This window comes from Pteropus alecto, unplaced genomic scaffold (genome assembly GCF_000325575.1).
Source record: "Pteropus alecto unplaced genomic scaffold, ASM32557v1 scaffold202, whole genome shotgun sequence".
NCBI classification, from domain to species: domain Eukaryota; kingdom Metazoa; phylum Chordata; class Mammalia; order Chiroptera; family Pteropodidae; genus Pteropus; species Pteropus alecto.
Window position 1 is genome coordinate 850,989 of NW_006432451.1, and position 17,098 is coordinate 868,086.

At 43.9% G+C, this 17,098-nt stretch overlaps 1 protein-coding gene across 2 annotated transcripts in view; it reads left to right on the forward strand.

Annotated features, from left to right (window-relative positions):
• The first annotated feature begins 13,990 nt into the window (after positions 1–13,990).
• CCDC167 (coiled-coil domain containing 167) overlaps positions 13,991–17,098 on the forward strand; it is a 34,456-nt gene continuing 31,348 nt past the window's right edge. For both annotated transcript variants that reach the window (XM_025043669.1, XM_006907304.3), the window contains exon 1: positions 13,991–14,076. In XM_025043669.1, the coding sequence (XP_024899437.1) occupies positions 14,035–14,076 (42 nt within the window). In that variant the 5' untranslated portion in view covers positions 13,991–14,034. The remainder of the gene's footprint in view (positions 14,077–17,098) is intronic.

Sequence of the window (17,098 nt, forward strand, 5' to 3'; positions counted from 1 at the left end):
GTAAAAATAGTACCAATGCTCATGGATTTGTTGTGGGGATTAAATGAGTTAATGCATATTAAGTGCTTAGAGCAGCTCCCAGCGAGTAGTAAAAGCTATATGAGAGTGACTCATTAATCTGAGAGAACAAGGCGGCTGGCTGGACTTCCTTGGGGAGGAAGGTACCCCAGGTGGCTACGTCTGCGTCTGCGGTAAAGGACCCGGAGATCAGAGTGAGGTGAGAAGAAAGGGAGAGAAATAGCTCCGAAACGACAGGCTGCTCCAGCCACCTGGGTGAACAATGGAAGAAAAATGGGAACCCACTAGGCTCAGATGTGTGTGTGATTTACATACAGTCAAATGTACGAATCTTAAGTTTATAGCTTAATCAGTTTTTATATATGTGTGAATGCATACAATCACCACACAGGTCAAGATAACACTTCTATCACACAGAACGTTCCTTCAGGCATATTGGCCTTTAACAGTCTTCATCAGAGCAGCAAGCCCAAACCCCAAGGGGGCATGACGTAATCTATGGGTTGCCACTTCTATTTTATACCATCCTTTTCGATTTCCCTCTTTGTGTAGACTTTATCATATACATAATACGTTAACACAGTTGTGCATGTTTAGAATTTATTAATACATAAACATACATTTGCTGGGGGTAGGAGCTGAAAAGTCCTGCATATCCTTCAGGCTCCCATGGCCCTCCCCTGCCCTGCTCTGAGCCCCGCTGCCCTGGGGATTCAGGCAGGATTTGGCTAGCAGAAGGGCATGGAGGGGAAAAATACAGTCAGGGAATTTATTCCGATGGCTCCCTCCCTGCAAGGCCACCTCATGTGGCTGGGTCCCTTACCGAGAACCACCCCCACAGACTGGCTCTCTACCTCCAAATTCTGATAACCATTCCCTCCCCTTCCCTGTGGACCAAGGGCTGGTCACAGCTTTGCTAACTGTAGTCACTGCACTATCCCTTGTAGCTCCTCTACACACACACACACACCTTTATAAAGAATCTTTTGTAAATAAGCCTCCTTGGATTACCCTAATTTAAATGTGAAATCTGTTTCCTGCTGGGACCCTGACTAATACACAAGCATAGCCTCAAAAATGTTTTATCCACAGGGGTGTATGATCAAAATATTTGTAGATCACTGTATTGCACAGTATGGTGCCCATTCGTGGTTCAGTCGGTGCCCTGGAACCTGGACCCATCAGGGCAGTCTTCCTCTTCCTGGGGGAGAAGCGAATGAAGCAGTTTTCAGCATTTGCTCTCCCCTCCAAGCTTGGAAGCAGCCGGCATTTAGAGAGTCTGATTTAGGAGGACATGGAGTTGACCGAACTCCCACTCATGGCTCACCAGGGGTTCCCCATCCCAGAGAGTGGTGGCCAGGGAGTGGTGGCAGGGTCTTCCTGCTCACCCAGGCAGGCAGCTCCCTCAATCCCCATTTCCTGTTGGGGAATCAGCTCTTTCTCAAGTGGCCAGTACTTGATTTGTTCAGGACTTGGGAGCAATGAGATGACAGCCTCACCCTGGATAACCTGAGGAGACTTTAATAGTTTGTTTACATAGGTGTGGGCAGGGTTTAAGGGGGACCACAGCACCTCAGGGTTAGTGAGAGTGGGGAGCCTGCAAAGAGAGTAGCAGGGTGTAGAGGGCTGCCTGACAGTGGCTCACTGTGGGTAGAGGGACAAGCCCTGATGACCCTGCAGGGAGGGAGCAGGGGTAATAAATTCCCTTTCCTCACTCTTCTCCTTCTCCCTATCCCGACCCAATGGAGCCCTCCAGAGATGGCAGCCTTCCAGGCCAGAGAACAGGGTGTTGAACATCGCATTCCTGGGAGCAGGCAGCAGGGTGTTGAAAGGTGGGGTGCAGATCTGGAGGGACAAAAGGAAGGTTTCCAGCACAGCACCGGAAGTGGCCAGAAGTGGCTGCTGTTCTGGAAAGGCCTTGCCTCTATGCACAGGGCTCCTTGACCCCAGGCCCTGGGAGAAAACCATAGCCCAGCCTCACCCACCCCTAGGGGAGTGATGAGAAACTGGCAGAGGCTGGAGGAGGGAGCTGGGGGGGGGAGGGGGTGCGGAATCCAGGCACAAGTGGAATGTCAGAAGAAGAGGTCTGAGCTTTCCCCAAGGCAGAGCAGTGTGGGCAGCTAAGCAATGATCTGACTAAATCCAGGCCTGAGCCGGCACCCACCACAGAGGTGGGAAGAGAGGAGAGCTCGCTCCCTGATCCCTTACAACCTCAACAAGACATGGCCATAGATGAAAATGCTGGTGCCTTCAGCCAGCCAGGTAGGAAGAGCTCCTGTGCCTTTGCTTGCTGCAAAACACACAGGTCAGGGTCTGGCTTCTTTCCGGAGCAGGGGTTCTGATGTTCATGGCTCTGAACGAGAGGAGGGGAAAGGAAGTTCTCTCTCCCTCATCTCTGAGAAAACTCAGAACCCCTCAGGCACAGCTCTGCTCATCTGTCTAACTGTAGCGCTAGGCAGCTTTCTGCATTTCTCTGGGCCACAGTGTCCTCATCTGGAAAGTGGCAATAATAGCACCTACTCTGTGGGGATCTTGGAAGAGTAAATGTGACAACACGTGTGAAAGCATATGTTCCTCACCAGAAGAAACGGAGGATGGTAGGCAAGTGCCATTTTATGGAATACCCAGAAGGAATACTCATCTCTAAATGTGTCTTGTTGAAATAACAAGACCTTTCCCTAAGAATTTACCGAGTGTCTCCTCAGCCCAGCCTTGTGGGCTGCCCTAGAGCATGGGAGAAGACGAGGCTAGCAGCTGGGTTGAAGATCAAACAAAGACGGGAAACAACTTGAGAATTCTGGAAGGGAAAAAACTTCAGTGTGCAGGAATTCCGAAAAGGGGAAATTGGGCCAGAGGAGACAGGGAATGTGGCTCAATTGTGCTGGAGAGGCCAGAATTCCAGGTGAGAGGAGTTCCCCAGGTAGAAGGCAGAGCCTGGAATAGAAACATCACCCAGGAGGAGGCAGGGCAGGGAGCTTGCTGTGTGCTGGGGTGAGCTGGCAGGAAGGGCCAGATACAGTCTTTGGAGTCCATGCTCTCAAACGTCACACCAGAGAAGCCCTTCTAAGTCCTTGACCCTGTCTTTCTACTACCCACTCTGAGCAAAGCCCCATCCCTGAACCAGTCCAGCCATTTGCTTTCATTCTTCAGGCTGCTGAGGTCAGCAAGAGAAAATGATACTTTCCTGTCAGTCCTGAAGTCCCTACAAATAAATTCATTCATTCATTCAGTCAGTCAGTCACTCAACAAATATTTATTGAACATCCACTTTTTATATCCACTCTTCTAGGCGCTGAGGGTACATCAGTGAATGAAATGGACCTCCATTCTGGTGGAGCGAAACAATAAGCAAAATAAATAAGCAAAATAAGCTATGCAGGAAAAGGAAGGAGAATAAGGGGAGTTCAATTTGAAGAGAATAGCCAGAGAGGATCTCATCAAGAAGAGAGACCAGCAGGAAGTAAGAGAGGGAACCATGCACATATCTGGAGGGAAAGCATTCCAGGCAGTAGGACTAGCAGGTACAAAGACCCTGGGGTAGGAGTGTGCCTGGCATGTTTGAGTAACAGCTCAAGGTCAGTGTAGCTGGGGTGGAGTGAGCAAGTGAGAAGTAATAAAAGGTGATTTCAGAGAGTTAGTGGGGGATCCAGTGTGGAGAGCCTTACAAGTTATGATTAAGATCTTCATCTTCAACGAGACCCTCAACACCATGTTTGGTTTCCCTCTTTCAAAATATACTTCAACTATTTCAAAATTTAAAATCTGTACCAACTATGCTGCATTTGGCTGCAAGTAACAGAAAAACCAACTGGCAGTGGCTCAAATCATAAGGACATATATTTGTATTGAACAAGTGTCCGATGGTAGTGGGTCCCAAAGGTAGTTTAAAAGTTCACAGATGTCATCAAAGACCAAAGCTCTTCCTGTTTTTTCATTCTGCCATCCTCAATGTGTCTCCTCATATGACAAGATGGCTGCTGTAATTCCAAGCCTCACACCCCCTTCCTACAGCTTCCCAAGTAGAAATGAAGGGGTCAGGCAAAGAAAAATGTATGTGTACAGTGGGAAGACAGGAAGTCTTTCTCCTCACATATGTCTTACCGTAGAGGAAAACAGTTTCCCAGAAGACCCAGCAGACTATCCATTATGTCTCATTGGCCAGAACAGGAGGGTTCACATGTCTACTCCTAAGCCAGTCTGTGGGAGAGGAGGATAGATGGTCATAATTGTCTTGTACCAATTATGATTTATCTTGGGGCTGAACATATTGACTCCTGGAGAAAACTGGGGCTCTTCTAGCAAGGGGGGAAGAATGCTCTGGAGTATATGATATACAGTATCTGCCATTCCCCTCCCAATCCCCACTGCTCCCCTTCTGAAGCACAAAGAAAACAAAAGCCTTCAAGGTCCCTTAACCACCCACCTGCCTTATCACCCCATCTATGATCCCCAGCTGCACCCTGGAGCCCAGCCCTCAGGGCTACTATTCCACTGAAATCACCATTGTTCCTCCCAAATCGGCCCCTCTGTTGGGCTTTTCTGTCCCAGTAAATGGCAGCACCACCCACTGGTCCAAGGCAGAAAGTGGGTGGCTTCCTGGACTCTCCTTCTCACTCTCCATATCACTTTTTAAATCACCTCCTTCATAGCTCTTCGAAATGTCACTTCCTTTCCATCCCTACTGTGACTGCTTTGGCTCAGGCTTGAACCATTGCCAGAGCCTTTTAACTTGGTCCTTGCATCCAGTTTCACTCTCTTCCAGACCAGGATGGGGAGTAGAGAGAGGTGAGCAAAGCACCTAGGGCACAAAATGTAAGGAGGTGCTCAGTCACAGCCTTGTGTTGCAGCTCAGCTCCTCACCACCCTCCATACTGCAACCAGACTAACGCTTCTAAAACACAGATCTGATCACGGTCCCATTTAAGCTCAGAACTGCCCAAGAGCTCCTCTCTGCCTTGGTAAGAAATCAAACTCCTTAGAATAATCTAGAGACCCCCACTTGTCTTCTCAGTCTCCTCTCCATGTTTCCTCTTTCCTCATGCATTTTATGCTTCACTCATTCTAGTCTTCCTCATGTTGTCATCTTTGTATCCTGGCTCCTGGACCTAGAACATCCTTCACTCATCTTCTGTGTTTCCCAAACTCGCTTTTTTTCTATTATGAATTATTTAGGATCTATATAAAATTTATAAATAATAATGTAATTAACACCCTTGTACTACCACCATCACTTAGTTTAAGAAATAAAACATTACCAGTACAGTAGAAGGCCCCTGGCACCTGTCCCCAGTCACATCCATTTCCCCAATTATTAGGATAATCACTATCCTGCTTTTGATGTTTACTATTTATACAGCATAGGTTTGGATAGCTAAGCAATGTATTGTATTGTTTTGAATATTTTGAATGTTTCGAAACTTTAGGGAAATGGTATCATATGGTTTACATTCCTCTGCAACTTGTTTTTTTTTATACACATTATGTTTGTAAGATTTATTCATGTTGATGTGTGTAGCTCTAAATCAGAGGTCAGCAAACTTTTCTAGTAAATATTTGAAACTTTCTGGGTCCAACAGTCTATTGCAACTACTCAATTCTGCCATTATAGTGAGAAAGCAGACAGACTATTTGTAAATGAGTAAATGTGGCTGTGTTGCAATACAACTTTAATTACAAAACAGGCAGCAGGCTGGATTTGCCCTGTGGGTCATAGTTTGCTGATTCCCGCTTTAGACCATCATTGCTGTATGGTATTTCATTATATGAAAACACCGCAATTTATTGACTCATTCTTCTATTGATGTATATAGGTGATTGAATTATTGTTCTCAACACTTTACTCCACGACTATATAGAACTATACATTCATACCTTTTGCCACATTGAGCAGATAGAGAATATATCCCTGCCCCGTTAACTTTGGATTTGGAGTAATGGAATTTAACCAACAGAATGCTAGAGAATGTGATACATGCAAACAGAAGTTTTAAATGTTCTTTATGGTTTCACTTGGCCTCTTGCAGTACTGACATTCACCATGAGAACATGCTCCCCCAAAAATCTTGTCTCTTCAGCCTGAGTCCCCAAATGAGAGATACACGGAGCAGAGCAAATCTGAGCAGAATCACCCCAGCTAGCCTGAAATTCTGTGAGCAAGAAGTAAATGTTTGTTACTGTAAATCACTGAGATGTTTTAGGATTACTTGTTACACAGCATTATCACAGTAGTAACTAATACAATGGACATTTAAATTGTTTCCAATTCTTTGGTGTTACAACAAAGTACACGCTTGTAATATGTCAACTGGTGCATCAGGGCACCTTCAATTTTTCTAGTTAATGCTGATTTGTTTTCCAAAGTTTTGTACCAATCTACACTTTACTGGCGGTGTATCAGTTTCCATGGCTCCGCATCCTTGTCAGTACTTGATTTTGTCAGATGTCTGATGATATGATAGGTGTGAAATTACATTGCCTAACTCTTATTCATCTTTCTCTTTCTCTGAGCCTCCTCTAACTCCCCAGTCTGAACTAGATTCACATTCTCAGTGTGTCCATAGCTCCTCATGCTTGCCTCTCTCAGTGCTAGTAATATGGCATTACATTTATCTTTAACTTTGTCACCAAACAGAGATCCCCTGTCCCCCAGCTCCAATATAGAACTCAGAACATAGTGAGCACTTAGTAAATAATTGTTGAATGAAGATTTGGTGAGAAACTTTAATCAAGCTGATCAGCTCCTGCCCTAGGAGAGTGTACAAGCTGAGAAAACTAACTCATCATGCATACAATACATACATAGATGTGTGTGAAAGGTCAGAAACTGGTTGCTTTTCATGTGAGTGTCTGACTTGGGTTTCGAATGCTACTTGCTTTTATGTGAAAAAATATGATCAGACCAAGGTGGATCTCAGAAGATTAGCAGTAGCTGGAGTAGTGAGTGAAAGCTAAGCTCTAAGGGTCTGGGAATGTTTTGTGGGCAAATGCAATCTTGAGAAAAAGCAGGTAATAATAAATAGCTAGCATTTGTTGTTCACTGTTTTAGCATTTTATACATATTTGGAACCTTGGAATAACCCTATGTGGGTAAATATCAGAGGAGGAAACAGAGAAAAGCAACTCGCCCAGGGAACACAGTTGGGGAGTAGAGGACCTGGACTGGTTTAAACTCGGGCATTCTGGCTTTGAGCCCTGAATTTTTAATCATCATTCTCTACTGCTCTTCTGGAAATCATCATCATCATCATCATCATCATCATCATCATCACCACCACTACACACACACACACACACATACACACACACACACACACCACACACCACACACCACACACCACACACACACACCCCCCTCAAGGCAATTACTTTAGAGATCAAGGAATTTGGCACCTCCCAAAGATTCCTTCCCAGAAGCACTGAGAACCCTTCTGGGTGGCATGGTTTCATTTGGTATACCCAAGGTCATATCCAATGGTCAGGGTTTTGAGAGATCCTTGAGAAGGGCACCTCTGCTGCCAGTCAGCGTGATGGAAAGAAAATGGGTCTGGGGCCGGAAGACTTGGGTTTTAATCCAAGCTCAGACACAGTCTTAGTTTGGGTTATTTTTGTTACAAGAAGGAAAAAAAAAAACATTAATAACTTCAGAATTCCCAAAATGAAGAGGAAAGCTGTACTATAAGGGATGGATGGTGCTGGCGGCTTTGAACTAAGACTTGGACCATTGACAGGAGCTTGCATTCATTCTACCCCTTCCTCTTTGGGCTAAGAACAGCATCTCTTTCCAGGGTCACATTCCTAAGAGATAAAATCTCATTGGCTCAGCTTCAGCCAGATGTTTCCCTCCAGTCCAATCAGCTGTAATGAGGAAGGTGAGATCATATAAACCTCAGGAGAGGGAGGCCATTGTGAGCTAGGCAGATATCTCTAGAAGGTGTCTAACAAAGTTACTAATTCACTGTAGACCTTAGAGAAGCTATTTTCCTTCCTGGGACTCAGTTTTCTCATTTGTAAAATGAGAGTCAATCTATGTCTTACTCACTTATTATATCTACTATGTCTGGCACATAGTAGATGTGTAACAAATGTTTATTGAATAAGTGAGTGGACTCGAGCGATCTCTATATTACCTTCTGATTCTGATTGTCTTCCAGAATATCTTGTATGAGAGATATGTGGGTGCTGGGAGCTGACAGTGAGGAAGAAGAGAGGGGAGGGAATAGACAGATACTGGCAGGAGGTGCCCAGGAAAGCCAATTTAAGCAGCCAATTCTCTGTCCCCACCAAACAGGCTTCTGGACAGAATCTGGCTTCTCTAATAACTCTGTCCCTGGAGGGATAGTGCCCTTTATAAGCTGTTAATTGGCTTCCTAACAATAACCAGCGGAGTGCCATTTGGTAAACATGGTCCAAAGGAGAGAGGACCCTGGATTTGACTCCAATATCTAGAATCCAGACTGTTTCACTTATTTTGTGACCTGGGTTGGTCACTAACCCCTCTCAACATCAGAATCTCCATTGGCCAAACATATATGAGCATATTTGTTCTGCCTCATTCATAGCAGCGCTTGAGGGTTGTTAAGTATAAAATTAACCTAAATAGTTTAACTATATTTATGGTGTGCTAACTAGGATTTTTATTTTTTATAATCCTGTCAAGAATTTTATGAGGTGTCTATTTTACAGATGAGGAAACTGAGGCTCAGAGGTTAAGTAACTTGCCTAACATCACACAGTTGATGAGCAACAGAGCCAGGTGCCACCTTCTGAACCACTAAGCTCTACTACCTTTGTTTATGGCCCGGCTATAGACAGACACATGACAATGTGGTGATAGTTATTATTATTACTTCCCAGGACCTAATCTCCCTTGGATAAGCTAAACATTGAGGTTGCAGACCTGTAGGCCTACAAAGCCAAAGCTTTGACTCCTAAGAATTTCAAGGTTTATTACCTTTGAAAAAAAAAAAAAATCAGTCTAAAAACTACACAAATTGAGACACCTCCAGCCTGTTAGTGGGAGAAACCCAGCTCAAACTAGCTGACTCAAAAAAGAGGATTTTTGTTTTGGTCTCCATCCTGGGAGGGGCAAGGGTGAGACACCTGGAACCTGAGCTCCAAACATCCACAAGGCACTTTCTCTCACCAGCTGTCACAGCTGCTGCCCAATGCATGCCACCTGCCTTCCTTCATATCCCACAGGAGCAGCTCCTCATAGAAGGGAGCACAGCTTTCAGCAGTTCTAGAATCACATCCCAATAGTTCTATAACCAGAGCTGGATAGGATTTCATTTTCCAGCTAGAGATTAAAAATCTTAGTGAAGAACTCCTATTGGCCCATGTCAGGTCATTTGTCCTACCATCTGAACAAATCATCATGGCCAAGAGCATGTAGTTCTGTGATTGGCTGCCCAGCTTGTGTCGCATGCCGCCTATCCATGTGACCAATGAGAATGGGTTTGTTATCAGAAAGGGGTGGGTGGGTGGAGATGGCAACACAGGTATGGACTCTGGGGGATTCTCTGAAGCCAGTGGTCACTCCAATTTGTGTCCTTTCCAACTGGTGACCCCAACCTTGGTTTCCTCCTTCTACTAATAAAAAGTCACCTAATAAGCTATTAGTTTCTATGCCTGTCTCCTTCTTCAGAGGGGTTCATGTGGTATATATAGATGGAGGGGTGTGTCCTCTTCTGCAAGGTACTTCATTCATGGATGTACCTCAGCTTCCTTGTCTGCACAATAGAGGGATTGAGGCTGCCCAACTTTCTTTACAGAGCTGAAAACCCACAGAGCTAATGGATGCAAAAACTGCTCTAGAAAGAACAAAGTGCCGTATTTACAAACATAGGATGTATTTATTGATTTATTTATGCTCCTTTGTGTTCCAAAAAAAGGATTTGAGGTAGTTCACCAAAATGTACACAATACAAAGTAGGACAAAAATAGACAAAGTGATAGAGCAAAGGGAAACAAGGGTAGAAAAATAAAATAAAGCCAGAGAGGATGCTAACACATGGAAATCTATGCACAAAATTCCTGAACCAGCTCAGGTCTGAGATTCCTCATGAATAAAAACGTGGGAAGCATGATCAGTTACAAAAGGTACTGTAGCCGTAAGGTAAATACATGGCCTGCCGGGAAAGGCCATATAGGTTATCTTGGCAATAATGTCTAATAGAAATTTCTTTCCATCAAGAAAATATTATGGATAACTAGATATTATGAATATGCCTATTTAACAAAATTTAGATCTCTGTCCTTTTGTTTTCATGATGTCATCTGACATCTACGTCAGGGTCTCATGTGGATTCATCCTCTATTTATGATTTGATTTAATTCAGCTAAAAACCGGATACCAATTAAATAGCAAGCAAAAACATCCCTTTCATCTCTTCCGTTTTCTTTTCTTTTTATGGTAAAATGAGGTTGGGTGCAAGGAGTAGTACATGAGTTCCCCAGTGAAGTATGGGACAAAAAGTTTGAGCATCTTGGCTAAGCTGAAACATAAAAATCCCTAAGATATAAAACTGATCCAAGCAGGCCATAAAGACACTGCCTTTGCCTCAGAACTTGGGCTATAATCTGCTGCCCTGGAACAAAATTCGAACATAAATCAGCCTCCACTGTATTTTTAACCACCTACGAAATTCTTCATTTCCTGCCTGAAATGTTTCTGACAGTGAACAATTCCACTCTTCCCCGACCCCTGCTCTGAAAGGGTGGCCTCAGGGCAGCAGTGGGGGCCCAGGTCTGAGCCCCACAGGTCAGGCAAGCCCAAGATGGTACAAGAGATAGAAGAATTGACCCAAGGGTCTCCATGACAAATAAGTCAGGGCTGCAACTAGCCTATATAGTGCTTTTGTGCAAAGTTGAAAAAGGTGTCCCCTGTAGGCCCAAGAAGCCCCTTGGGTTCCTACCAGGGGTTCTCTCTCCCCCATCATCCTGGACCCATAGCCTTGACAAAGCTGCCCCCAGTACCCACAGTATTCTCTTTTTTTTCTGAGCTCCTAATTTATCAACGATAAGTACCAGACAGCTGGTATTTAATTATATGATGTCTGGCATTCACTATTTCATGTTGACAGTCTGTCTAACTAGATTGAAGATATCTCGAGGATAATGATTGGTTCTTATTTTATGTCTACCTTATAGCCAACAAGACTGCCCTTATGTCTGGGCACTTTGCAAATAACAAGGTCATTAAAAACAGAACCCAGGATATATAAGCTGTCTAGTTCTCATCCCTGTGCCCATTTCACATACGAGGAAATTAAGAGCTGAAGGGGAAGCTTGATCTGACCAAGGTCAAGTGAAAACCTGGCCTAGCCAGGAATGAATCCAGTTCTCCAGTCTGTCAATGGTCAATGCAATGCTCTATTATTTCCCTTAAATACTTTGCTCTAAAACTCCCTAATAGACAGTTTAGAACTACAGTTCACTAGAAAACAAAGACAGACAGACAGGCGGCCCACAGTAATCCATCTGTGTGTGAGCAGAATTTCCAGCACAAAGCCAGGCCAAACTGCAGTAGGCTTAGCCAATAGCCCCCACGGGAATCAAAGCTGGTCTTTGTATGTACCAGGGAGATGAAAAGCCTCAGAAAGCTACCTGGGGCTCTTTCAGCTTCCCCAACACTGTGGGGGGCAGCACTATCCATAATGTTTGGGCACATGATCTCTAGAGAGAGACACTTGTGTATGTTGGGGGCTGCCTTATGCAGTGAACTATGCACCCTTAATAGCAGGAAACAACCCAAGTATTTGCCCCTAACTCCTAACAACAAATACTTGACAATAGTGTCAAAGCTGATAGAAACCAGTATCAACACAATAACCAAAAATATGAATGGCAAAAATTCCTAAGCGAAACCCTATAACGAAAAATTGGCAGCATCAGTCCTGCCGAGTCTCTCTTGGTCACTCACTAGCCACAGCACTGAACACCTAGCAATTCTTACAGCAAACCTACAAGCCTGGCGTGACCAGCTTGTTTTATAGATACAAAAACCGAGGCTCAGCGAACTTGATTTTGTACCTTGCCCTGAATTACACTGCTGCTAAGTGGCAGAGCTGGGATTGAAATCCAGGTCAGTCTCACTCCAAAAGCCTCCCCTTTTACTACAACCCACATAGGCTCTCATTCCAGCCCCATTTCAAGTATTAGTCCCATTATGAGAACCAGGAGACAAGGTTTGGTTTGGAAAATTCAAGGTTCTTCAGGCAGAAGGACAACAGCTTGCCCTTTATTTCACAGGGGAATGAGGGAGAGACACAAGAAACCAACCTGACGTGCACCCAGATATCCATGACTTTTTCGTAGTGCCAAACAAATGTAGAAGAAGTATCTTCTAAAAGAACACAGTGTTTTTACTCCTTTCCTCACTCCCCTGGGCAAATGCCTGTGATAATTGGGTAGCACAGAATCTGGTTTTTCTGGGATTGGAATCAATGCTGGGAAGTGTTCTGACAATAAATGCTGCTGATTGACAGTTGATGAATAACGTTCTTGAGTAAGTTTTTCCTGTGCTGGGTGTTAAGGTAACTGCACTAAACAACTGCTCGACAGCCCGCTTACTGCTCGACAGCCTGCTTACTGCTCAGACGGAATTTACTACACTTTTCCTCTGTGGGCCTCAGTCAAGTAGGCGAGATGATATCTCAGGTCCCCTCCAGCTCCATCATTCAATGACTCTATCAAAAAGAGAACATAGATCTGAAAACACTTTTTTCCCCAAACACTGAGTTGGGTTATTATTCACACACAGAAACACAGGCTCCAACGAAGAGATAACTGGTCTGAAAATAAAGAGCTTCAATTCTGGTCTCATCCTCTTTGACCCAATAATTCCACTTGTGGAATTATCTTAAAGAATTGTGAATTTATCTTAAAGAATTCAGAAGGACAGAGCTATGTATGCAAAGATGTTTGCCTTAGCGTTATTTGGAGGTAATGTGCAATAAAAGAATGTCCAATAAAAAGAATGAGATGTATTTACTTGGTGGCATATACTGCCATAACAAATGATGATTTCAAAGATATGGAGAAATGTCTATATGAGTGTTTCTCAAATTGCAGTTCAATATCCATTAATGGGTCATGAAATAAACTTACTAGGTCTCCTGTTGCCAACTCTTTTTTAATGAAATAGGCTAGAATAGAAAATATCAGAGTGCATCACAGGCAATAAAGATGTTTATCAAGCAATTTTGGTTTCAGTTGTGTGGGTAACTAGGCCCTGATATGTAAAAACTTTTTTTTTTGTTTTTATCATGGGGTCACAGTCAAGACATTTTAAAGTGTTTGGGTCTACAGTGTCCTGTACAGTAGGGTTACAACAGTATAAAATACTATGTCTCAGAGCAAGCCTGGAAGGAAATACACAGGAACAAAGGCAGGAATGGTGTCAACAGTGGTAGGATAAGAAATGCTGCTTTTCATTTGTTTTCTGTGATGGTTGTAGGCTATGCTTACAATAAAACGGAAAAGTGGGTAAGAACACAAGACGAAAGGAGAATAACAATAAAAGGTCATTATCAGATCCCAAAAGGCCAAGGGACTCGAGATGGGGCTTCCTGAAGCAGCAGTGCTTTCGAAATGGGTCTTGAAGTTTAGACAGAATGCGAATGGGGGGTAGGGGAGTGCAGTTAGGCCTCAAGTGGGCAGAGAGGTCACTAAAAAGAAGAGCACAGAAGATGGAGTGAAAAAAAATCAGCGTTTTAAAGTGGCTTTGAATTAGAAAAGGAAAGGGGCAATTTGATCCCTGGACAGACCATTGTTTCTCTTGGGGCCATCTTGTTCTCTATCCTCTCCCCAGCCCCAGGCTGAGACTCCAAACTAGCGGTTGCCCCGCACAAACATGGCCGCACCAAGCGGGTCATGCCACTCAATAAGATGGCGACCTCCAGTAGCTCCACCTCTCGCCGCCTCGCAGGCCAATGAGGGAGAAGCACGAGTGTTTACGCATGCGTGCTGCCACCAACGGGCGCGTCCAATAATGACTGGGGGATCCTGGCAAGTAACATGACTAAAAAGAAGCGGGAGAATCTGGGCGTCGCTCTACAGGTGAGGGGGAGAGTTGGGGTGGGCCACATCGTTAGTTGCCTTCTTCCGGCGGCGGAGTAGTGGGTCAGCCCGGCTGCTGGTTGGAAGAGGGGCCAAAGGAAGGAATTAAGGGCGACGCGGGTTTGGGAGAGGGACGCAAGGGTGAGAGAGGGCCCGATGGGGTACCCGTAGTTAGGGGTACGATGTGGGGACCGAAGGTTGGAGAGCCCGAGAGGGGACTAGAGGTGCGGGGACCTCTAGAGGGGCTGAGACATAGAGGTGAACGGAAGCCCCCAAAAGGGCTGGACGCAGAAATAGGAGGCCCTAAAGTAGACGTAAAATGAAGAAGACCCAAAAGGGGCGGGTACTCGAAGGTGAGGGGGACCCCAAAGTTAAAGGAGTCCATACTGTTTAGTATATTACTAGTGGCTTAAATATCCAGAGATGGGAAAGCTTCCCCCTGGAGTGGTGAAACTTGTAGCTTGAAAATTACTTTAGGAACCTGTGGGAATTTGTAGAGAATTCTGGAATAGCGGTGTTCCCAAAGAGCTTAAAAATAATTTGCTGCATACAGTAGGAAAAGAAAGTTGATGCATATTGAACAGCCGCTATATGCTACGTTGTTTGCATTCTCAGTTAATCCTCACTACAAGCCTGTGAGGTTTTTACAGGTGAGGAAACTGAAGTTTTAGGTAGAGCCCAGGTTGAAGCAGTGAAGGAGCTGAGAATCAAGCACAGGTGATTTGCCTTCTAGTGCATCTTGCTTCTCCTGTGTTACTATTCCTTTAGAGCACCCTCCCAGGGGTTGCAAGAGAGATATGGGGTAATAGTCTTTTTGAATTTACTACCAGTTCAGTGGTTCTCAAACTTAAGAATGCATTAAGAATCGTTTGTAGAACTTGTTACAAATGGAGAGTTAAATGCTCCCTTATTCCGAATAATTCAATAGAACTTGGGTGTGCACGTTTAACAAAGAATTTGTTTTTAACAAGCTACATACATTCATGCTGATGGAGGAGGTTTTAGCACTACCCCTTGAGAAATATTGGCCTACTTGGTAGGGAAAAAAAAGGTTGGTGGGAATATGACTCTCCTAAAAGAGAATATACATGGTTAAATGAGATGGCACTATGTAGTGGAAAGAGCATAGACTTTATAGTCTATCTTAGGACATGATAAGCTGCTATAACAGAAACTCCAAAAGTCAGTGAAAAAACAAAGTATTTTTTTTTCTAACAGGCTAGATCGGGGGTCATCAGATGTTGTCTGTAGATAATCCGATAGGCATTGTGGGCCATGTGGTCTCTGTTGCTACTACAGTTGATCATCATTCATGGAGTCTGTATTTGTGAATTTGCCTACTTGCTAAAATGTATTTGTAACCCCAAAATCAGTACTCGCAATGCTTTTGCAGTAATTTATGGACAAACTCAAAGCGGTAAAAAATTTGAATCACTTGAGGCCCACATATCCAGCTAAGGTTGGACAAGGCAGTCCTCTGTCCTCTTGTTTCAGTTCTTACATCGTCAACAAGTGTCCTTTTTGTGGTCTGTTTAATGCCACATTTTTCTTTTCTTTTCTTTTTTTTCTTTTTTTTTTTTTTTTTTTGCAATGCTGTGCTTTTTGTTGGTGATTTTCCTATTTAAAATAGCCCTCAGGTGTAGTGCTGAAGTGCTGTCTAGTTTTCCGAAGAGTGGGAAGGCTGTGTATGCCTTACAGAGGAAAAATGTGTGTTAGATGAGCTTTGTTCAGGCCTGAGTTATAGTGCTGTTGGCTGTGAGTTCAATGTGAATGAGTCAAGAATATGCATTAAATTAGTTCTTTAAACAGAAACACACACAAAACATGGTTTTGTATTGATCGATTGATAATATTGTTGTGACTAGAGGCTCACAGGAATCTACCCTGATTCACTATTCGCTCATTCATTGTTGGTGGCAATTTTATAGAACATAACTACCACAAAAAACAAGAATCAGCTGTAATCAGATAGGCTGTCTTAGCTCAAAAGCCGCTGTAGACACTATGTAAATTAATGAGTGTAGCTGTATTCCAGTAGATATTTACAAAGCAGGTGGTGGACCATATTTGGCCCACAGGCCATAGTTTGCCAAACCCTGGTCTAGAGTACCAGGACAGTAGAGGTTCTACAGTATTCCTTTGATCTTGTTACTCTGTTGTCACCTTGTGAATGGAACTAGCCTGCAACCCATTGATATGTCCACTGGCAGGGAAAGATAGTGGAGGAAGCACCCCCACTGTCTTAAGAGTCCTAGGTCCAGAGTGCCCACTTTCCATTGGCAAAGATGCGAGCTAAGATGTGAGGCCTCACCTAACTCACTTGGGTGGCTGAGAAATGCATTCATCAGCTAGGAGACCACATGCTCAACTACAGCGCAATTGCTATGGAAGAAGGGGCCAGTGTGTTTTAGTGGACAGCCCACAGTCTGCACTGCAGATTGCGGTTTACCTCACAGTGGTTTTTTGTGATTTAATGAGACAGTATGTATAAAGTGTCTAGCATGTGCCTGGCATGGTGAATAATCAACAAACAATGCTCTTTCATACTAGCAGCCTTTGTAGTTCTTTTGTATCTTTCCATCGTGGCTAAGTCAGTCCCATTGTTTGGACTTTAGTTTCCTCATCTGTAACATAAAGGACTTGAACTTCACCAGGGGTTACAGACTCACTGACTATGGTCCAGATACAGATACAAATGTATTTTGTTTGGCTGATACCAATTGTAAAAGTGTTTTGAATTTGGTGAGGCACGTGCTCTCCTAATGCCTTATACTAATCACATCTGCCATTTTTTTTTTTAACTTATCAGTACCAATATAGATATTTATATTTGCCCTCTTGATCTCTAAGGTTACTTTTTGCTTGAATATTCTGATTTGAGATCTGTAATTGCACCTTAGAAAGAGCTTGCATCTGGCTGTCTCCTCCCCTTTTTCCTCCGTCGCCCCCAGCAGATCTGAGTATTGGATGTGCAGTGATGCTCAGTAGCAGTAGATATTGTCCTCATTAAAAACTGTGTGCT